At 37.2% G+C, this 24,126-nt stretch overlaps 2 protein-coding genes across 2 annotated transcripts in view; one reads left to right on the top strand and one right to left on the bottom strand.

Moving 5' to 3' along the window:
• The window catches only part of GPSM2 (G protein signaling modulator 2), an 18,127-nt gene extending 2,503 nt beyond the window's left edge, over nucleotides 1-15,624 (top strand). The window contains exons 3-14 of the mRNA XM_072420859.1: nucleotides 982-1,117; nucleotides 2,905-3,047; nucleotides 3,572-3,695; nucleotides 3,879-3,994; nucleotides 4,528-4,683; nucleotides 6,127-6,235; nucleotides 7,062-7,191; nucleotides 8,834-8,933; nucleotides 10,026-10,077; nucleotides 10,184-10,346; nucleotides 11,791-12,008; nucleotides 13,476-15,624. Coding sequence (XP_072276960.1) covers nucleotides 982-1,117; nucleotides 2,905-3,047; nucleotides 3,572-3,695; nucleotides 3,879-3,994; nucleotides 4,528-4,683; nucleotides 6,127-6,235; nucleotides 7,062-7,191; nucleotides 8,834-8,933; nucleotides 10,026-10,077; nucleotides 10,184-10,346; nucleotides 11,791-12,008; nucleotides 13,476-13,643 — 1,615 coding nt within the window. The 3' untranslated portion in view covers nucleotides 13,644-15,624. The remainder of the gene's footprint in view (nucleotides 1-981; nucleotides 1,118-2,904; nucleotides 3,048-3,571; nucleotides 3,696-3,878; nucleotides 3,995-4,527; nucleotides 4,684-6,126; nucleotides 6,236-7,061; nucleotides 7,192-8,833; nucleotides 8,934-10,025; nucleotides 10,078-10,183; nucleotides 10,347-11,790; nucleotides 12,009-13,475) is intronic.
• Nucleotides 15,625-18,345: 2,721 nt separating this feature from the next.
• WDR47 (WD repeat domain 47) overlaps nucleotides 18,346-24,126 on the bottom strand; it is a 35,249-nt gene continuing 29,468 nt past the window's right edge. The window contains exons 14-15 of the mRNA XM_072420078.1: nucleotides 23,562-23,780; nucleotides 18,346-21,976 (exon numbers count right to left, since the gene is read on the bottom strand). Coding sequence (XP_072276179.1) covers nucleotides 21,834-21,976; nucleotides 23,562-23,780 — 362 coding nt within the window. The 3' untranslated portion in view covers nucleotides 18,346-21,833. The remainder of the gene's footprint in view (nucleotides 21,977-23,561; nucleotides 23,781-24,126) is intronic.

The raw sequence follows: 24,126 nt of genomic DNA, 5'->3' as shown, positions 1-24,126 counted from the left end.
ATTTCAGGGGCTCAAAAGTAAATGGACAATTTACTTAAATGCTGTTTCATGGGCTGGTGTGGTGGTGTAGTCTGGAATAGTGAAAGTGGAAAATTCTTGAATGGCCAAGTCAGTCACCTGATCCGAACCCAATTGAGCATGCATTCACTTGTTGAAGACTAAACTTCGGACAGAAAGACCCACAAACAAACGGCAACTGAAAGCCGCTGCAGTAAAGGCCTGGCAGAGCATTAAAAAGAAGGAAACCCAGCATCTGGTGATGTCCATGAGTTCAAGTCATTGCCAGCAAAGGGTTTTCAACCAAGTATTGGAAATTAACATTTTATTTTCAGCTTTTTAATTTGTCCAATTACTTTTGAGCCCCTGAAATGAAGTAATTGTGTTAAAAAAAAAGAAAACAAAAACAAAAAAAAGGCTTTAGGTTCCTCACATTTTTATGCAATCTTTTTGTTCAACCCACTGAATTAAAGCTGAAAGTCTGCATTTCAACTGCATCCGAGTTGTTTCATTTAAATGTGGTAATGTACAAAATTAGAAAAAAAAAGTTGTCTCCGTCCAAATATTTATGGATCTAACTGTACACAAAGACATGCAGTTTATTTGGACATATGGGTATTTCTGCAGTGGCCACTTGAAAAACGCTATTGTCTAGCGCTGTGTGCGTTTTTTAAACGCAGGTAAGCATGTTACCACATGAAGTTATATTGCTAATTGAAATAGGCACTCCCTAAAGAAATTGCTTTATATGAAATGTGTTGGCTTCCTATAATTTTGTGCAAAACATAATTGTAGGTTTGCTCACATGGACGCACTTGTAATATAAGTTTAGTGGCTATGTAATCTTTTGTAGTAATAGCAGTAACTACAAACCCATTTATTGCAGAAGCTATGCATTGGTTTTATTGATTGTACAACTCCTACTGGTAAAACAGGGTGTTTTGGGTGTTCTATAAATTATGTTACATTTTTTTTTTCTTCCAGAACAATTGGAGATAGACTTGGGGAAGCCAAAGCCAGTGGAAACCTTGGCAACACTTTAAAAGTTTTGGGTAATTTTGATGAAGCAATTCTATGCTGTGAGAGGCACTTGGACATTTCACGAGAGTTGTTTGATAAGGTATATTAAATTTGCTGTCACATATTCAGTTCCTCTTGCAGAGTATGTGGCTGTGCCCATCTCAAATGTCATGCTTGCTTGGGTGCATCCTTCTGATAAGAGCCCTCATTATCTATTTATGATGGAGATCATCTTACAGTGAATCCACAGACATTTTCAGATACAAGCCATCTTGTTTAGCAATATTTCAAGCTGTTCGAAGAGAAATAATATTTAGAACATCTGTGGAAATAAGGACATTTGTAAAGAAATTTTTATTAATTATATAAATGTATAGTAATTTATGTATTGTCAAAGGTTTATGATGCTTTATAAACATAACAAATTGTTAAAAATGTATGGTTTGTGTCACTAGATTATGTAAAATTTGCCAATCTGATTGTAAAAAAATTTTTTGACTGTATAATGGGGAATTGCCCACTTTGTGTTTACATTAAGATCCAAGATTAGGAGATTTTCCACTGACTATATACAGATAATGTTTAAAGGCTGCTGTAATTGTTTTTTCCCAGTTGCTTCCATGGGTTTGGAATGCAACATAGGTCCAAAGTGAGGTTTTTTTTTTTATAGGGGATACAGAGCTTTTTTTTTTTTTTTTTTTTTTTTTTGTTACCTTACCAGTTACTCTAAGTTAAGGTAACAAAGTATCTACGAAGTTATTTTTATTTTTTTAACAGCTGTACTCCTGTGTAACAAAAAACAGTCCAAACACTGTGCTATTAACCAGATGATGCCTGTTTTACATAGTTATTGCAGTACACAATACTTTGTATTTTGCAGTACACAAGTACTTTGTAGCAGTAGGTGAGAAGCATAAAGAGAGTGCACTTGTCCTCTATGTCCCCATTCAGACTTGCCTGTACATCAAAATAGCATGTACATAAAATGGATTTCTGGCAAGAATGTTACAGACTGAAGAATGCTTGCATCCTTTTCTGAAAGGCTTTTCTGATTTGGGTGTCTTAACAATAAATACACAAAGACTATGAACTGGGTCCTGGGTCTTTTTACTGTAGATAGCCTTTTCTTCAGGTGTCTTTGTCACTGCCTATGTGATGTGGACACTTCCACCTGGCTGTCCAGTGCTGGGTTCTGGTCTGAGTTAACAGAGTCTGCAGTTGATGATGTTGTTGCTGTGCTACATTGCTTGGATGTTGGATTCAAGAGAGTATATCTCCACATGAGGGAAAGCATTCTGCTTCAGTTAGAAGGGAATGGAAGGTGGGTTATTTTTGTTTGGGTGGGCTTTAAACTCAAGATCAGCTATGTTACTGCTGAAAAATCTTCTGGGATACTTACTTGCTGAGACATGTCCAATAGTATTTTAGATGTTCTACCTTTTATCGTGGCTTTACTACTAATAAAATCTATGTCCTAGGAATTGGAATCTGCACTCTCATGCAGAAGATGACAAGGTGCATCTAATAGTGGAACAACAACTTAAAATATCTGGGCACAGCAAAATCTATTTTCAGTCCTTTTATTGTTTCAGTGGGGCAAAGCTCAAATGAGCTCTCTGACTTTTTACTCACACTGTTTCATATCAAAAATTTCCCCAGGCTTGCAGAGTGTTTCCTGAATGACATTTGATAGAACAGTAAATTAGTGACCTCGTTTGTTGCCTTGAAGTAAGACACTTGACCATTGATGGGTTTAGTTCGTTTTACATTATGTTCAGTATACCTTTTTTTCTTTTTTTTTTTTTTCTTTCTTTTTTGAATTTGTTTAAAGCTAATCTGCATGATCAAATGGAGATGTAGAGCACTGTTATTTTCTAATCCAAACAGGTTGGAGAGGCTAGAGCGCTATACAACCTGGGAAATGTGTACCACTCAAAAGGAAAGAGTTTGGCGTGCATTGGGACGCGTGATCCTGGGGAGTTTCCAGAGGAGGTGAAAATGGCTCTACAGAAGGCTGTGGATTATTATGAGTAAGTTGTTTTCAAGGACACTGGACTCAGACTTGTGCTTGGTACGATAGTATCCAATTTTATTTATTTTTTATTATGCCTCAAAGATCTGTTGAGCTTTCTATAAAATTCCATCTAATGCAGCTTCCTGTGATGGTGGGGCAATATTGGTTCTTTGCACCGGGTTTTTAAGTAGGGTTATCAATCTGTCTACTTTCCTACTTTCACTACTGTGGGATGAAAATAAATTGTGTGTGTTGGGGGGGGGTCCTGGCTATAAACTGTAGCTTGTATATCAGCGCCTGTCCATACCCAGTCCGGCCCATTTCTTTCTGAATAAGCTGCATTTTCTGGGAGAATGAGAATGTCAGACACAAACAGATCTTCTGGGTCTTTTTATGATTTCCCTATATGTGTTTGAGTTGCTATTTTAGTCACTGATTGTCCTAAATATTTGTAATTAGGCTGTCATCTCTGCATAAAATTTAAAATTAAAAACAAATGTATTTGTAGATACTATAAACTTTTTTTTTTTCCATTAACAGAGCTAACCTAATAATTGTAACAGAATTGGGAGACAGAGCAGCCCAAGGGCGTGCATATGGAAATCTTGGGAACACACACTATCTCTTAGGAAATTTCCGAAATGCTGTCATGTCCCATGAACAGGTACAGTACCTGTGTTTTTTTTTTTTTGCCTTTTAATTTAATGCACCTCTATACATACAGCTACACGACCCTTTGGTCTTTTGTAAGCCTAGCAATTCATGTTTGTCTTTTTTAAAATAAATACATTTTTGTGTTACATCTTGGTCCTTTGAGTATTAACTGCTTTTTTTATTTGTCTTACAGCGACTTCTTATTGCCAGGGAATTTGGTGACAGGTCAGCAGAAAGAAGAGCGTACAGCAATCTAGGAAATGCATTTATCTTCCTTGGTGAATTTGAAATGGCAGCAGAGTACTACAAGTAAGCCCTCTTCTACATATATACAATGTAATCCCTCCCCCTCCATCAGCACCATTACCACCTCCTCCTTTTTGATTATTTTTTAAGCAATATCCATTTTATGCATTAGGATATGTTGATTGATAATAACCCATATTGTGTTGACAATTAATATCCAGTGATTTGACTTTAGTAACTGTCATTTTAGACTGCTGAAATGTATCTATTTAGTAGCTTTGGAAAAAAAGGCTTTTATCTATAGCTGTTAAATGTATTTGCAGTATAGGAAAACTTGTTTAAAGTATGTTTGACATTTCTCATGAAAGCTGTTGAAGTTAACTGATGCATTATTTTCATGAGTCATTTTCTGCTTGGTAATGCACTGCCAAATCTTAAATATTTGGCTAGAGTTGGTGAATTTCTTTTAAAGCAAAGTGATGGCTTTATAGTGATTTAAATCATGTAAGTAGATTACAGTTGTGTTTTAAAGAGCAGTAATTAATTAATGCAGTTTTTCTAACGCAATATCATGGGTCTGCATTGTGTTTCTGCAGGCGCACATTGCAGCTGGCCCGTCAACTGAAGGACAGGGCTGTGGAAGCACAGAGCTGCTATAGCCTAGGCAATACGTACACCTTACTTCAAGACTATGAGAAAGCTATTGATTATCATCTGAAACATCTCGTCATTGCGAAGGAACTCAGTGACAGGTGAGCATTAAAATTACTCATTATGTGGCAAGCTATCTCTTCAGCTTTAAATTCATTCAGTTCTTGTCTTAGTCAGAGTGATTCAAAGTAAGTTCCAGGAAACTGCAATGTGTGGGTGTCTCCACATATAACAAGCCATCTTCAGAAGAATCTATTTGTATTTGTCCTTTTATTTATTTGCAGTAAAAGGTATGTTTGCATGTGTTGACTTGCATTGTCTCACTTCCACCTGACATAGGGAGTGGGACAAACGGAAGCAGAAAGCCTAGAAAGATATTTGAAAAGGGTTTATTGAAGAACACAGGAGTGGTTTTCTCTGGGCGTTTTTTTTTTTTTTTTTTTTTTTTTTTTTTTTTTTGGTTTTGATGTGTTTTTATATTTTATTGTGACCTTTTAGCAAATGTGCCATGTATTTTTACTGACAAACAGCTAGTCTGTATTTAAAATGCAAATTTTTTTTTTTTTTATAAGGTTCAAGAAATGCCTATTACTTAAAGTAGAGAAAAGTGGTTTGTATTCAGACTGCTTTATGACAAATAAACCTTTGTCCCCAGCCCAATGTTTTTGTAAGGCATTGAATTCAAGACACAGACCCTTTGATGTAATAGAATGGCAGCCAATTGGGGATATAGGTATACTGAAATGGATAATTTACTGTTAAAAAAAAAAAAAAAAAGCAGTACAAAAAAATACAATCTACAAAAATATAAATGTAAAGAAAAACTAAATTGAATATATTTAAATAAATGAATGTTGAGAATGTAAAGACAAATGCTGTCTTAAGTCTGTGTTAAGGAGGAAAAACCTGGGTACTGAAAACCACTAACATGAAAATAAAATCAGCATTTAAATTTTAAGTGCCTAGGAGTCAACATTAAGACCCTGCATGGGCACCATGATTTACAAGATTGTTGCATTGGGGTCAGCATTCTGTTCCAGGAGTCAAAGGCTGGCTTTGTATGATACAATCACCCTTTTTGCCAGTCTTGTGGCAAATGCTGATGGCATTTTCAGATGAACTATAAATGCTAACTTTTTGCCTTGATATTAGCCTAGATCCTATTATTTCTTATTTTTTTACCTGAGTTTCTAAAAATGCTTGCTATGGAATTTTCACTCTTCCAGGAATTTTGCTTCAAAGTTACCAGGTAAATAGCCCATCATTTTACTCTGAAAACCTGCATTAGAAAAAATACATGAATGAATATGGTCTTCTGTCAGGAAGTTCTTTAACCCTAATTACCAGTGGGGGGGGGGGCCAGTCTGACTGACTGACTGACTGACTGACTGTCAGTCAGTCAGTTTATTGCCTGGTATGCTTCTCATATTTGATACACGCTATGGGTTTTCTCTGTCTTATTAAAAATCACAATCATTTTAAATTTCAGAAAGGTTTATCAAACCTAGAGGTCAATTCAGATGCTATTGTGTTTTTGTTTGCAGAGTGGGAGAAGGGCGGGCTTGTTGGAGTTTAGGAAATGCATACACTGCCTTAGGTAACCATGACCAAGCTGTGCACTTCGCAGAAAGACATTTGGAGATCTCAAGAGAGGTAAACGGACAACCAGTTTTTATTTTTAAAAAATGTATTTTTATTTTCAAAAGGGTGGTAAGGTATTAGTTCATTCTTTTTCTAATACTAATCTTGTACCTACATTGAATTGCTGCATTGCAAGTTGAGTCCGCTAAACAAAACATTTTGGGGGGGGGGACCAAAAAAAAAAAACTTTCTTGGTAAGTCAAGACATAACCTAAATGGATCAAACATGTTCCAGTTCTATTATACAATCGCCTTTAGGCCTACTGTACCAACAATGTGGTATGTAGTACAGGCCCCCGACTGATTTGATACAAATCCCACCATCAGGTTCAGTAAATCTTAAAAAGATTGGTGCAATCCTTTTGTAATGTATATGGGTATTGTTACTCATAGGGGTCTATTTATAAAGCAATTAATCTGACATTTACTGAAACATTCTCTGGTGGGGAATCTTCCAGTTCTGTGTCCTTTCAACAGCAGTGATTGATTCTCCACCAGGAAATGTGTGTGAATGGTAAATTCACTGCTTTAGATCCTCTAAATGGATTACATAATCATTGACTTTGGCCAAAAGTCACACAGCCTCTTTTAAAAATAGGGACAGGATTTGTGTGCAGAACTATAGTGAAGTGAAAAACTGATCTTCCATTGTATGTTGTGAATATGCTTGGTCTGACTTACAGTGAAGAAGGGCCCCGCTTTTGTTTAATCAGATTTTCTTTATTCTAGCTGCTATTTGGTGTGTTAGCACCTGGAATTTCACAGAGCATTATATGGTTTGTTTTGCCTAATAAAAGCTGATCAGTTTTCCTAAAATAAATATCTTTTCTTTCAACAGTTAGGAGATCGAAACGGGGAACTGACAGCCCAGCTAAACCTTTCTGACCTACAAATGGTACTGGGACTTAGCTATAGCACTAATACTTCTGTATTGTCTGCAGTGCAAGATGTGGACACCAGTTCGCTTGGTAAGAACACTGTTATAGTCTTTCTGTTTTGTGCTTTGGTTGGGGGACGTTTATGGTTCTCCACAACTATTCAGAAGCAGGGACCATTATTTAAAACAAGTATGCTGAATATGGCATAAGTTTACTACCTACCAACAAGTACCACTTCGCTTTAAGTATGGGGATTAGCTGCTGGCAGCTGATGGTGTTTATTTGGGGGAAGCCATGTTCTTTTGTACTGTTCTGACTGATTTTTCTTGACTGCACTATGACCAAAATAAATCTAGAATATTTTTAATGTAAATAAATGTCATATAGTAAAACTGGATAGGAATTTAGACTTTTTCACTGCATGGTGTGTGTGTGTGTGTGTGTGTGTGTGTGTGTGTTCAGCATCTTTTGAAATCACACCTTTGCCTCAGTGGGTAAATAGGACCCAATAACAAGCCTCCATCAGTTGGTCTCATCTATTGAGCTTAATTATATAAAATACAGTATGTTAATTTGTATGACCTGGAGACTCCATTGGCAAATGTGCCTTACCCATACTTTTGTTTCACTCACTTGACTTTTGCAATTTTAGTCTTCTAATGGATTCCACATAGTATCGGGTCTGTCTTCTTTTGACAGCAGTAGTAAATAGTCACTAGCATTATCTCCTGAGAAAGCAGCCTATGCCTGTAAAACGAGTCGAGAGAAAAAAAAAATGAGATTTATCTAGGAGCTTTTATTTTTTTTTTTTTTTTAAAGTAACCAACAAAACATACAAATACAGCAATAAACCATACAGGAGGTGTAAAATGACACAAAAGAAAAACAATAGTAAGACATAACAATACACTTTACTGTCCTGAGTGCAAAAAAAACATCTCTTGATATTTACCACTCATCAAATAAATTGAATACCTAACAAACATCCTCCTGATTAAATACATCAATTTTGATTCCTGTCCCATTGGTCCCCAATTTTTTTAAAAACTATTTAAAGAAAGGAGAGAAAGAAGAAAGAAATTGAATAAAAGAAGTATGACTACAGAAGGGGGGGTGGGGGATAGGGAACAAGGACAGTGGGGGGGCGGTAGGGAAGGAGGGAGCGTGGGTATGCCCATAGAATGCTAGGGACCTAAACACGAGGGTGAAGTAGTTGTATATAGTCTGCCGAACACTTACAATCATCCTAGTAAAACCAGGTACATCTAGGAGCTTTTAAATTATTTGTGATTTTTTAATGTTGTTTTTGAAATTCATTATTTGGTTGGTATCTGCCTTAAAAGTCCCCCCCCCCCTTTGGATTTTTGTTTGATTGTAGTCACTAGCATTGTCAATAGTCTTATGAGAAAGGGAAGAAGCCTTTTTGGTAAATCTGTTCATTGAAATAACATGGGATTATTGGTATAAACGGGTGATTAAACACCTTGTCTTACCAAAAAGTAAGTGATTAGCATAGAGTTTGCTTTAATAAGTATTGTTCATTTTGGTTATTTTAAATATACAATTTCTCCCTTAAAGAAGGTACAGTGTGGTGGTTTAATTAAGTTACTAAAGTCTATAACTTTGGGAAGAAGCCACACCTACTACCTATTAACAAGCTACTAGGCACTAATTTATATTTATATCTAATTATATTCTCTGTTGTTTTTTTTTTTTTTATCCTTCTTTTTAGGTGCGCGACCACGGTTAAGCAGACGTCACAGTATGGAGAATTTGGAACTTGTTAAGTTAACACCAGATAAGGTAATGAAAGGATTTTATGATGCCTTTCTGTAGTCTTGAAGACAATAATATTGGGTAAACAAGAGAAGTAAAAACAAAAACTTATTTTTAAATGTTGGGCTCCTACCATTCACAGGCTAATATCAAGGGCACTTTTTTATGAATAACCATAAAAATCACATACAATCAGACAACCCATCAATAAAATAACAAAGATTATTGCAGCAAAGGTACAGAAATCAACTAGATTTTTAGCTAACAAATATGATACATAACAAGGCCTCCCCCCCCCCCCCCCCCCCAATATGTGACCTCATATACAGTAGTACAGACCCAAATAAAATGATCATCTGCAGATAAACACAATACATATAGTTAAGGGTTTTAGGGCAGTTCAATAGAAGGGTAACCTTCTGAAACTCTATAAAGATATCAGGTGTGACAGAAACAATGGTATACATGGTATACTGGATACTATTCGTAGTATTGAGTGTAATAAAACTTTCCCAAGCTTCGAAGAAAAGCTGAGTTTTTGTGCAGGGAGATTGGGTCCATTCCATTTTGAATAGATGCTGTCATTTTTGTTGGAAAAGAGGGATCAGTGGGAGGAGAAGAGGAAGAGTAATGTAAAATAGTCTTTTAACCCACTGCTGATAGTAGGAGCTCTAAACATTTTGCTCCTCTTGAGAAACGAATACCATCCTTCTCCGCCAGACCAAAAATTGCCCATTCTGGTGTAATTAATAAAAATTGCTTTTGGCACAGTAGGGCAATCCCATAGGTTGTGGTATAAAGTTGCTGAGTGGGCACCCACATAATGGGCATGTCAGGGAAATATAAGTTTTATGAAAAATCAGAACATATTTGTATATTCTGCAGGAATGGCTTTGCATAAAACCCGATACATTCTTGGAAGTTTAACACAGAATTAACAGGTTGGCAACAATATTTTCAGAACCTGGAAATGTTTAGTTTTAGAGTAGTCAATTTTATTATGTAAGGATTTTATTTCTTTACTACTCTTTCCCACACCAAAATGCATTAAAAAAGGAATGCCTTTACTAGATAGTCATGAAGTGGTAAAACCCTTATAAGTATACTTTCTGCTATTGAAGAGATTTTACTTTATTTTTCTGTATTAGGAACATTGAGGGTAACATCTTTAGCATTTGTGGGTTGTTCCCTTCCTATATGGTTAATTCTCAATCGAATGTCCCAACTGGTCACATTTCTCTAAATATCTTTAAGTATTTGGTTTCCAGTGCAATTCATTCAAATAATCTTTGTGCTTTGTCTTTAGAAAACAGTGGTTGTAGACAGCATTGGGGATGAAGGATTCTTTGATCTATTGAGCCGATTTCAAAGCAACAGGATGGATGATCAGCGCTGCAGCTTGCAGGGCAAGAACTTTCAGAATGTTCCCACAGATGCGTGTTCCACCCCTCAAAAATCCATGAGAAAATGTATGTTACTCCTGAGGGGAAAAAGTATTTATAAATGTTTGGGGTTTGCTGGGAAATGTGTTCTGTGTACTGCTTTTTGGAATTTGTCAGGTTCAGGCAGTTCATCTTTAAGCTTGGCATCACCTAATAGAATCAAGTAAGATTGACTTGCATTTGATGCAAACAATTGATTGCTTGTGTTTTATTGATTAGTCACTTTCAGTGGTAATTGCTTGTCAAAAGGATCAGTCCAGAAGTATAAGCTGTTAAACCTGTATCCAAATCTTGACTTTCCACAGAAAGTTTGAGCTTGCCCCTGCCTGTTCCGAAACCTTATTAGTCAGTTGGGCTCGCCATCACATTATTGGTCCTATTGGGAAGTTTAGAGGCTATGGTCTTACTTTTACAAGAAAAATCAAGATTTGTATGTAATTTTTTGCTGCATAGCTTAAATTGTTCATTTTGACATCCAGTTTTGCCCTTTAGCTCCAAAATCGACCTCATGTTATACTAGATGCAGGTAAAATAATCTGGAATAAATCAATGTATTCAATTTTTTAAATAGTTGAATGTTCTGCATCTGGTTGAATGCTTTTCTCTCTGCTTTTTGTGTGACACAAAGTTCTAAGGGCCACGGTGGTATGTTAGGCCACTTCTTGGACCAATACAGGGGCCAATAACTACTATTCCTTCTTGATAATGGATGTGCATGTCCAGAATTCTTCAAAATACATCACCTGTGGGTGTAAAACTTGTCATAAACAGAAAATTGTATTGGTCTAATGGGCAAACAGGAATGTCTTAAAGTAGTATGTGGGGAAAGCTGGTTTTCATGTTCCCAAAATTACTTGCCAAATGGCTGGAATTAGGTTTTAGGGTATGTCTAGGTTTGGTTAGAAAACGGGCTAAATACCTTGTCTGGATTTATTTGTGGTCTTTGTACCTTTCTACCTTAGAGGTAGAAAGGTTAGAGGGAAATCTCCTAATAGTTGTTCATGTATTGCTTTTAAGTTGCTAAAAATGTTTTTTTTTTTTAAAGTTTTTAATAAATTGATTAAATATTTGACATTTCGGTGAGTTATGCCTAAGAACCGCTTTTAGACATATAAATCCAGTTTTTTTTTTTTAAATATAGTTAGTTACTACTCTTAAAGCTGAAGTCCTAGAAAAACAAACATTTGCTTGTGCATTGAATCCCCCTCCCTGCTGCAAGGCTAAACCGCTTATTTTTCCTAATTGTGGAGGAGAAAAAATTACAATGGCTGCTGGCCCCCCACTGTATGGGTTGATGTCAGAGCTTTGAAAAATACAGACAATCCTTAAACTGGGAATGGAGACCCACCACACGAGTAAATGTTTTCACTGGAGTTGAGCCTTAACAAAATTGTCCTGAGTAGGCTGCAGTGCTCTGTTAGTATCATAGATGTGTTCTGTATTCTGACTAAAAATGTGTTTTACTCTTTAGCACTCTCTGCATCGGTTGTTTCCCCACACACTGATGAGTTCCTAGATCTCCTTGCCAGTTCTCAAAGCCGTCGCCTGGATGATCAGAGAGCCAGTTTCGGCAATCTGCCTGGACTGCGGATTAACCAGAAGCATAGTAACTCTGTTTTCAGTCACCTGATGTCCAGTGAAAACCGTGAGCCGGATGAAGATTTCTTTGACATGCTGGTAAAATGTCAGGTAAGGAGATTATAATAAAGTTCTTAGAATAGAAAGAATAAGGGCATTGTAATCTACAAAATTTTCTGGCAGGCCAGAACATAACTTGTGCTCAAGGTCATATTTACAGGTATGTGCTTTAACCTCCTGGGCGTTACACTGATGTCTAGATTTCTGTTCCAAAAGCGGTACACGGTTTTTCATTAAATTTATTTTTTTTAAATTGTAGACCTGTAACTTACAGAAATATGTCCGAACAAGGGTCTAGTAGATATCATGAATATAAAAAAGATTTAAACACAATCATGTCGGAGAAGGCACCCGACGCTGGAGATCGGCGCTGGAACACGCCGCTGGATGATCGCAGCGGGACCAGGTAAGTGATCGATAAACCCGAACTTTTCTCACTGTATTTTCATACAGTGAGAAAAGTTCGGGTTTATCGATAATTTTAATTTTTTTTAACCCGAACCAAAGTCGGGTTTAGCGGTAGGGTGGTTAAAGGCTTGTTTACACTAAATAGTGCCTTGTGATTACATCCAGACACATGTGTTTATGCTTTTGGTTGCCATTCTTAATGGCACTGTATATGTACCTTACCAGCATTGTGTGGTAAGCACAACGTGTACAACTTTTCTGTGCATAGGGTTGTGTTGAGCAGCCTATTCAAATAAATGTTGATGGCAACCCACATCGTAGTGGGAAACTGAGTCTTAATAATTTTGGTGACATGTTCATCACAAATGCCTGTTCTGTTCTTTAAATTCCATGGCCTAAAAGCTAGTAATGATTACATCTTGGTCACTTGTACTGAGATTCCTCCTCTATACTACTTGTTCTGGTGACCATTTCCACTGGAACTGACATTAAAAATTTTAAATATCTTATGGGAACTAAAATAAAGGGTACATTTTAAACTGGAGATACCAGTTCTGGTGATGGGAGGTCTTTCCAATCTTTACAACAAAAACAAAGCGCACGTTATGTAGAAATCAGTTACTTTCTTTTCAAGATGCAACCCCTTATCACATGCCAATTACAATCATTTAGCAGCACAGGAGAAAGAATAATCAGAGGAAGGGCTGATTGCCACTTGCTAGCCAGTGACCATTTTTCCTAGTTGTTCTAATTCAGAACTGGTAAAAGGGCCTTTGATTGGAAAATATTTGTTACATGTTATTGCTAATTCCACAAATTCCCACCATTTCAATGCAATCAAATACAAAACAGCAATAGCTGATCAGGACTAACACACAGCCAAATTTGTGGTTGCTTATGTAGCAACAGCAGATTTTTATTTTTTGTTTCTTAAAATTGCTCCCAAGATAATGTTTTTAGAAGCCTCTGTATAGAAGGTACAAATCATTCAAGGGATACCAAAGACACAATATATTCTGTCACCACAAATATGGTATATTAAATGCGACAATTAGTCGTTCTCATATTGGTAAGCGATTGATTCACTGACCATTTTTATTGCCATTTCAGGGTTCTCGCTTAGATGATCAACGCTGTGCTCCCCCTCCTCCACCCAAGAAAGGTCCCACTGTCCCAGATGAAGACTTTTTCAGTCTTATTCAGCGTGCACAAGCCAAGCGTATGGACGAGCAAAGAGTGACATTGTCATCATACCCTAAAAGACCTAATTCAAGTTAGGGAATGCTGGCATATGTATTAGGTTTTCCCTTTCTGGACTAACAGATTACCAGCCACATTTTAACAAAGCTAAAAGACGGGTTTTTCTTCATAGTACTGTAATTTTTACCAGTTTTCTGTAAAGCAGGACTGCCTAAATAGTATACCTTCATGTCTTGTGTGACTGGCACTGTCAGTATAATAATTGATGCCGTCTGTTGGTTGTTTTTGATTTTTTAGGTATCATTTTTATGCCTATGACACTGCCATTGTATATTCTTTTTTGCTCTCCTTTTGGGAGACATACTATTGGATTGTCGGTACAGTTGTGGCATTGAGTAATTTGCCTTGATTAGAGAGGTTTCCATGATTTCGTACCATACATGTGTGGTGTGTGGTGATTTGCTACAGGTGTCACTCTTCTACTTACCAGGCTGATTGTGTTGCCTTCAAACCTCCTTTCATTGGCGGGAGAATGGGAAAAAATAAGCTTTTTCCCAAATGAGTGGCTGTTTGAAAAAAATACATGTTTACTGGCCTAAAACAAATCACTTACTTTGTAGCTTATAAAAATAGATAACATAAGCTCAAAAGGCTACTGTAGCTTAATATTTTTCTTTTGGGGCAACTATTTGAGTCTGGTATGTAGAAAAGAATTCAGCAATTCATGTTAAACTTGGGTGATGTGGGATGCAAAATGGCTGCACCTTAAATTGTATATGTTGGGCTATGTTAGAACAATCAAAACTAAGTGATCATCGGGCCTACCTGAATGATCCTTTCAATGTGTATTTTTTGAGACCGGAACTCTTAAGATAAGCTCCTAGTGAAAATGCATTGGCAGCAAGCATTCTGGTGAATGTCTTATACAATAGGACTGGTATTGTGTTCTATTCTGTAGAACTTTCGCACCAGGTCCTGTTTTACAGCAAGTAAGGATAACAAACCCGCCTCTCTGTCCCCTGGCACTTTTATTTTTTAAAGCAGTCTTTCAGAACAAAAGTATTACATACTGTATATATGTACACTACTGTAAACATGCCTTGACAAAGATCCAACTCAGTAGGTCCAGGGGGTAATGCAATGAGATTTTTAATAAAGCATTGGACCCATTTTTCTGCCCAGACCAGCCTTTCTCAACCTTCTTAACACAGTGAATTTCTTAAGACATTTTGAAATTTTAGGAAAGCCTTGCTGCAATATTGCATGTACACCTCATTGTATAATAATGTAATCAGTGTGTTGTAGATACATTCATTAAAGAATGTAGCATACCTAGTGACATGCAGAATAGAAAACATTTTAACACTCCCTTTTAATATTTCATTCCTAATAATGAAAATGACATATTTTATGTTGATGGCCAATATAGTGGTTCCATACATTAGTGGCCATATGTGACAAGGAGCTTCTTATAATACTGGTTAGCAGGAGAAGGATCCCTTTACATTGGTGATCAATACAAAGAATGTTTCCCATTTACAGACAGCTAAACCATTGATGTCAATGGTGACAAAAACTGTCTTTTGCTCAGCAACTTTTAGAGTAAATCTAGTTGAGAAAGGCTGATCTAGAACATGATCTAAAGCACTACAGTTGTAAATATTTTTGTAACTATTTTAGAGCCTGGCTGTGCTCAGTAGGAGCTTCTTGTCACAGAACCATGGTACTTCATTGTTATGTACTCAAATTCCAATTGTGCCATGACGGCACATTAACTCCATCTCAAAGGGCTATCATTTTAGAAAATGGTACTATCAATGTTGCGTCTGTTTTGTTTGTGTTTTATTGTTGTGCTTTTTTCCTTTTTTTTTTATTTTGTTTTAGATTATCAATTGTTTAAAATCTTTTTATTAATTTTTAAGGTTGGGGAAAAAAAAAACTTGATTTTCTTACACCACTAATTCCTTGCACATTGTTTTGGATTGTTTTGAAATGTACATGTTTCAAACTGGCCGTGTGCTTCAGAAATTAAATCCTAGTGCAGATTGCTATTTCTTAACAGCTCTGGTCTGGTGTATTTCTTGGGTCAGCTGTAGGATAGAAATACGATGGGAACACTGCTATTAACCTCCTGGGTGGTTCATTTCTGTCTAGATTTATATGTCTAAAAGCGGTACATTGTCTTTCATGAAAATTTATTTTACATTATAGGCCTGTAATTCTTGGGCATAAAACAAGGGTGCTGCAAATAAATCTGTACTATAATAGAATCTGTAATATAACTGTACAGTTGCATATATATTGTATTATGATTACTTTGTATTGGATTCAAAACACTTATTTTGTATTGAACCCAATACAAAATAATTTGAAATTCCTGCCATGCCCCCTTGCACGCATTGACATTACCAGGAACTGCTGGGGAATGTCAGCGCAATTGCCGGGGGACCAATCAGAGGAAGAGGACGCGGGACGGACGGGACACTGGAGGACGCCAGTGGGACCAGGTAAGTCTTTATCCATTATTTTTTTTATTATTTTTTTTAGCTACCCTGAGTGTGGCTCGGGGTTACTGATATCAGCTGTTGTTTTTTTTACGCCAAGCCACACTTGGGGTTACTGCTCAGGAGCTTGTTAAATCTATTACCTTAAATAGGGAGCTCAGGGAGAATTTAAGGGTTCTTTCCCACTTTCCTGCCTATATGTATCATCAACAATAGATTCAGCTGGAGCTGTACATGCCTGTGATGTAAGAATGCTGCATAACTACTACAAATTTATTTATTTTAATGATTATGACATGTAGGCCCCCAATAACTTATTAAATACCAATTCATTTCCTGGTGATCATTTCCCTGGTGATTTTGAAATGCCTAATTCTCCATGCCTAACCAGATACCTACCCTCCTGCTTTTTGCCAGCTTTACCCATTATATATGATAATACCTTGCATGTGTGTTGTAAAAGGCCTACTTTAGCTTAAAGATTAAAAAAAAAAAAAAAAAAATCTCACTTGGGCAACCATTAATTCAGTGCTCTGGTGCGAACGTGCATGAGGCTATCTGTGTGGTTTAGTGACATAACCCTCAGACTCTTTAGAACAGAGGTAGGCAAACTTTCGTGGCCACTAGGCGATTCCAGGGGTGGGCGGGAGCAAACTAGGCCAGACTCCCTCTCGAGTCCCACCCCAATGGCTCTGTCCCCCACCAGGAATGCCCCCTGAAGGGAAATCCCTCTGTATGGTGAGGAAATAGATTTCCCTTCAGGGGGCGTTCCCTATTTACCCCCACAGCGGAAGTGGTAACGCCCGCCACGATAAATAGGGGACCCACAGCAAAACGCGGCTCAGGCCCAATGCCCCCTGGCTGATCCGGCCGTGGCTTGCCAGCTGGATGGGCCAGGGGGCGTTAGACGCGAACAAACTACTAACTAGGCCGTATCTGGCCAATCCCTGCTTTAAATTTCCCTCTGAATATGTATATGCACTGACTGCATATACCCAATGTTTTGTAAACAAGGGCTTCTATATGTAAATCTTGTTTAAAGTGACATTCAGAAATCAGTGTATGTCCTTTCTGTAATAAAAAAAAACAAACCTGCCTATTAACAATTTTTTTTTTTCTTTAACCCATTGGTCCTTGCTTTGTCGCAGGCACCACAATCTTCCTCTGATCCTCACCCGGCTGTCATGTCTTCATTGGCCAGGCCAGGATGATAAAAGTTTGTGGGAGTTCATTTATGCACACATTCGCAGCTCAGGGTATTTAGGACTAACACGATATAAAAAAACTCTTGTACACAATATTAATAAACAGTATTTATATAGCACCAACTTAATCCCCAGCACTGTATATTAATTAGGGGTTGCAAATGACAGACAGATACAGTGACACAAGAGGAGAGGACCCTGCCCAGAAACGCATATATTTAGGCTGCTTTATCTGACAGGTAATTTGTCTTTGGCAATTTTTTTTTCCATTGCAGTGAAACAATAGAATTTGATTGCATGCCTACATTTTTTTATTCTGGCCTGATTTATGATGGTTCGAGGTCCTTTATCCTGAAAGGAGACTGGGTAAAGATGCTGGTGAAGACAGGAAAGTTTGGTTTAAAATACATTGCGTCTAGACAGTTAAATTTGTTTTATTGCAGAAGGGACAGTGCCTGTTCTCAAACTTGTGGTCTTAAATATACACATTACATCTTGGGTTCACTGCATAATAGTGGTTAGATGCATTCCCCAGTCTCAGCCTACTCACTATACTTAAATGGATTCCAGGGATCCCAAGCTTTGAGGATAGACAGGTAAAACTGAAACCTGGTTGTGCTACCACTTTTGAATTCTCCATAAATCTGACCACTTCTACAAAAAATTAAAGCTTCAGTGGATGAATATTAAAGCTGGCAGTTTATTTTTACCCTTACAACCCATTCTTACACACATATACTTAAGCAGCACTAATGTGTCTGCAAAGTTATGTTAGGGCAGCCCATTAATTTAAATTGGTTGTCCAAGGCTTCCATAGTGGGCCGAAAAAACAAAACCTGTTTTTAGGATCACACTGCGAGGCAGTAGATTGTTGCCCTGTGGTGAGGCACAATGTATTTGAAAAGGTTGAAGGCTATAACAAAGCTGCATGAAAGCTTTTTACATTGTTTGCCATAAAAAGTGTACATACTTTTTTTTTTCAACAGCTATCGCCCTGTAAAAATAATACTTGTTGTGGGGAGCGAGTCAGATTTTTACAAAACACACCCGGTGCTATAAACTGAAACAATGAATCTTTAACATCTTTATTCATACTACTGCACAACTACAATTCCAAAGTAACATTTCCACATGGAACAATAGGTAAAAAATATCTGCATACTAATACAGAGTATTTAGTGTGTTAAAAGAACAAAAACAATATTTTCACTTCATATCAAATAAATAAAACCTTCCTAAATCCGATTTAGGCTTTTTTTTAATTTAACAAAAATAAAAATATACAGTATGAACAGAATAGTCTAGAAATATTAGCATTTACATTAGTGAATACAACTTTTAGTTTCTTTTTCTACCACTTACTGCTCATGGTAGAAAAAGACAAAAAGACTGTTAAACACAACACAAAGTGCAAGACTTTAATATCCTTACAAGTATGTTGTTTGTTTTTTGCTCTGAAATAAAAATAAAGTGTTTCATGCTAATGTGCCATGCTGCAATAAGCATGCTCCTTCTCAATGGCACCTAATGAGATTTACCTGTAATCATGAAGACACAGTGACATTTAACCCCATCACTGCCATTGAATATTATGTTACTGGCCATTTAGCAAGCAGATGGAGTGCAGAGCAATCTGGTTTGTGTTGCATATATTTCTATGTATAAAAACCTGTAAAACAACAATATAAACACTGAATAATCTAGCAGCATTTCACCCACAATAAAATTAAGCAAACTGTATATTTGTATATTAGTGCTGAACATTGTGATTTGCCTGGAAGGATGCCATTTGTACATTGTTGTTATGGCAATTTACCGCTATGAGCTTCTAAGGACCTGACAACAGACACTGACAGCTATAGACCCAGATTCAGCACATTAAAATTGATTTGAAAGACCTATGTAATAATACTACAAGCAGATTTTCTGGTTTAGATTAGTATTTTTTTTTAGTAAAGATCCATTTAAACTCATGATTGCCATATTGTGTAACCCTATGAAAAGTAATCAGTAATCAGTACTCATGATAACACTACCATCTGCAAGCAAAAAGCATAACACAACATTTACAAGTAAGACTGACTGCTTTTTGTTGGTTGGTTCAGTATTCAAGGGGTCATCTGAAGAGCAGGACAAATGATTTTTAGATCCAGATGACTGGGCACCTGAAAGTTTTATGGAAATGTAATCTCAGCTCCATACCTCCTAAGACTTTCTATTGGTTCTTTAACAAGACAGATACGAATGCCTGGGAAGGATAATTGAAGGGGGTCAAGCTCAGTCTCTACAGAAAAAGTTGATAGTCCCATATAAATTCAAGTGCCTATAATGTCTAAATCTATTGATTGTTTTAATAGGTGTTTTCACTTAAAACAATCTTCAATCGTGCAATTTCCCCCCCAGCATGCTCGGATTGAATTATCAAGTTGGTGATGAAAATATTTTAGCTTTGGTATTTTTAGAATTAAAAAAAAATTTATCCAGCAATTCATGTGTGAGTGCTTAGTATACTTAAGAAAATATAAGAGCTATCAGCTTTGAAAAGGCTGCTAAACCTAAAACTTAAGTTGCCTCACATAAAGAAGCAATAATAAAATTTACAAACGTACCTAGGAATACCTATATCTGTGCAGAGCGTGTTGTGTTACATGTAATGTGTAGGTCAGTGCAGCTGATTGTTACTGATGTCAGGATGGGGAAGAGTATTATAGAGCCTTTCAATATAATATTTTGCCTTAAATACCTTGAGCTAGGACAAGCCTGAATTTTTTCATTAAACATTTGTTCGAAAAACAATTTTCATTCAGTTTGTCCTCTGTGCATATTGATCTTTAAGGTGCATACACTGCAGGCTCCTGTATATAGAATATATCTTTTATTTACCACTTTGATATTATTAGGTTCTCCTACATTGTTTGTAATAGGCTGCCAATGCACTACAAATTTTAAATTGACTTGTAATGGTCTTGCAGCACAACACACGGGTGATGCACTAAAGTTGCTGCACTGCCTAGGATCACTGGGGTGCCATCTAAAATTAATGAAACCACAAAGAACCACATCATCTGCATTACTGGGCCTTGAAATACTGCATTTTACCGCTCCTTACCCTAAACCAATATATGTGTATATGGGCACTAAATAATCTGTTGTGAGTGAAACATGGAAACCACCATTACTGACCCTTCTGGTAATGACATTTTCTGGCTTTGATACTTTTAATTACTGACCAGAAACAAGCATGCAGCAAAAAAAAAAAAAAAAAAAAAAAAATCGACAAATATTAAACATCTACTTTAAATACTATAAACATGATGAAACCACTGAATTAGCATGACAGCCAGACAATAGGCTTTTTTTTTCTTTTTTAACAAGTTGTCAGCATACTCCTCTCAACATGTTTCTTTATATTATCATAGGGCAGATTCTCCACACAAGGTAATCCTATAATCTCCTTCGCCCCTTTATTGTAGTGAAATTCTTTAGAGACTCTAAAAAGCACCAATTCAGCAAACAGACTGCTACATGACAAATATGACAAGTTGCCACTGCTGACCTCCTGATAATAATAGCTGCCTTGGTATTTCTATCTGCAAAACTGTTTGGGTCACTAAGCATTTCGAATTGAGAGAACAATGTCAGTACTACTGACCTGCATATCTGCTCTAGTAGTGAAGCCACCAGATCAGCATGTCAACCAAAGAACCACTTACGAGTTTCAGAAACAATGGGCAGCTGTAACAACCCCCTTACTTCTCTCTACAGATTTTCTTTGTCATTAGGTAGTGATAGAAAAATTTACATTGAATTAGGACAGAAATAAGAAAACCAACTTGGATTTAGGGTGCATGATGTGTTGTCCTTATCCTTCCATCACTACTGTGATTCACTGAAACAGTGCAGGTGTCACACTTCATTAAGTGCTGTTTTGTGGCCCAACAATTAGAAAAAGGAGGATAAAGATGACAAGCCTGAAGCTCTAAATCTGATAGACTGATTTAAACCATAGTGTATGTATTACGTATGTATATATATGTATGTATATTAGTGACGAATTATATCAAATTTTTACTGCAAGGAAAATGCTACAGGACCTTTAAAAAAATAATTTTAACCTCTTCTGCTGCCAGAAAGGCAAGAAATTAAATAAAAGCAATTGTTAAGCTGACTAAAACAATAACTGACATACATATGGGATACGATCTTGTGCTCCTTTCAAGTTACAGAACATTAGTTTCCTGCCACAGTGCAACTGTGTCCTTATACAGCTCGTATGGAGATAGGAGCGAACAGCAAAGAAAGCCAGCATTACGTCCTGTCCATCACAATATGGAGGCTTGTGACAACATGCTTTACCTCTGCAGATCCTCCACTTCATTTCCACTGAAAGCATGCCGATACTAAGTATTGCTGCTAGGTACAAGCGCAGAATGACCAACCTCGCTGGCAGCTTGAGGGTTAAACCGTTAAAATCAAAATCAAAACCATTGCAACCAGATAGGAAATGATGATATCGACCTCTTCAAAAACAGCCTGGTGCAACTTTATTAAGTCTCAGACTAAGCGTTGTAAGTCCACAAGGACACTGTCCGATCAGCTGAAGAAGAAAGGAAGGAGAGATCCTGTGTATGCCAGCGGCACTGGATCACCTTGTCTTTGTGCTCACCCACTTCAATGATTGGAAGAGGCTTAGTGAGATCACCTGGAAAAAATGGGAGAAAAATAGAGCAGGGAAAGCAACACAACACATCTAGAATCACAAAGCACACCTGTAACAAGCCTGAGCAATTTTTATTTTGCATATAATATAAAGCAATTGGGAAACATAAGCAGCAGAGTTTGAGCTTCTGCCCCTTTCCCTTCCCAAATTTAGTCATCCCACTAGTCAATAAGTCCACCCATTACTAAAAAAAGGAGGAAAGAAAGGGTGGGGCTAAATTTATCTTTCTTCCAGCTGAGCAACCCTAAATATTGATCTTGCTACTCCACTATAGGAGGAATTCTTATCATATCCGAACGCATTGGCAGATCTCAGTTTTAACCAGGCCTGTGTTCAGTTTTGCGGCCTTGGAATTGTAAGCTTTAATTCCTTCTAGGATAAAATCTGCAGAGTGATTGTATCTTTTCCCTGCATTTTGTGGGTTCCCTCTGATCTCTTTTAACTACAATACAAATATAATAAACAAGTTAAACAGTGGTGCCCATCCAGATTGGTCAGGACTGATAAATATAATCTAAGCAGTCTGCACAGATTTGTCATTAAATATGTCTATAATGAAGAATTAGGTGTCAGCATGCCATATCAATTAAAACATTTTAAAATACTGATTTATTATAGACAACACATTCTGTGTTTTCATATTGAGCTAACTGTAAATAAAATGAAAAACAATTACCTGGCAATTCCAAACAACTATTTCTTCATATTCAACCTAAATTCACAGCTATAATCAAGGCAAACTGTAAACCAGAACTGGTCACACACACCACAATCTGGCTGTATACCTTTCTTTTTTTATTTTTTAATTGGACATAACATAATGGAGTGGCCAAGTTGCCCTCTGAACTACAAATTTTTTTTCATGCAAATCTATACCATAAAGCTGCAATTATCTTTCAGGATCCTTTCCAACGACAAAATACTGAAAGATGGATGAACAAGTGCTGTACATACAGCATCGTTCTGCTCTATGGAGAGGGGAGGGGGAGAACGAGGGATCGTCAGCCTGCTGCGCGCTCTCCCCCTTCCCTTGCATTGCGATTGTTCGTAGTTCATTGTCCGTGGATCCGCCAGGACGGCGTTCGGACGATGGATGACAGGCGCTGTACACACGCCGGATATCGGCCCTGAGCCGATTATCGGGCGAGAACCCATTGGACAAGTGTACATAGCTTAAGCCTGTTCTTTATCAGTAGTTTGGTACCAGGTTTGACGAGACGAGAGTTGTGTCTTTAAAGTTTAGTAGATTATTGCTCCAAAAAGGTGATATAAACTCAGACTTCACTAGGCTTGCGCTTGTATCAAGTCAGAGACTCGCTAGTTGATTAAGCCAGAGTTAGAATGAGAGCCCTAAGCTCCATTCCTAGAAAACCAAATAAGCCTTGGAAGCTCCCTTATGTTTATCCTCTAGATTCACTTCTGATACTACTTTAGTCCAGAATGTTTAGATCTGTGTTCTGTTCTTTTTAAGTTCAAATTATTAGGGTTGGATGCTTACTACAAAATCAAACTACTGCAACATATGGGTTTCAGCACTGGAATTTTTTTTTTTTATAGATAAACTTACCTTGTAGATCTGTAACTTTAATTTTCATATCATAAGAACCAGTAAGCAAATAGTGAGCTCCCGGGGAGAAACGAACAGAACGAACATCACTGGAATGGGGGTGGTAACTCTGCACCATACGACCTCCTCGAATATCATACAGCATACAGCTCGAGTCTTCCTGTCCTGTGGCAAGCAGTCTTCCACTAGGATCAACAGCCACAGAAGCCACTGCACTCCCTGACAAAAAGGAGACACAGCCAATCAATTCATTTAGCAGTATACTAAAGACATATAGCCAGAACATCTTTTTACCCTTCTATGAGGAACCCTGGTTAATCTGATCAATGCTCATTAAAATATTTATTAAAGGCATTTTTAATGTGAAGAAAAAACAAGCTCTGTCAGTTGAACGGATAACTGAAGTGGATGTTCAGTTAAGCTGCGTACACAGTTCCAATTTTTATCGTTGGTAAACGAACGACGAACCATCCTGCACGATATCTGCGAACGATCGTATGGCACCGATCCTGTACATACAGATAACGACACGATCGTTCAAAGATATTGTACACACGATAGATGC

The sequence above is a fragment of the Pyxicephalus adspersus genome, chromosome 8 (assembly GCF_032062135.1).
Source record: "Pyxicephalus adspersus chromosome 8, UCB_Pads_2.0, whole genome shotgun sequence".
NCBI lineage: Eukaryota > Metazoa > Chordata > Amphibia > Anura > Pyxicephalidae > Pyxicephalus > Pyxicephalus adspersus.
This window is presented reverse-complemented; position numbering and strand designations above follow the sequence as displayed.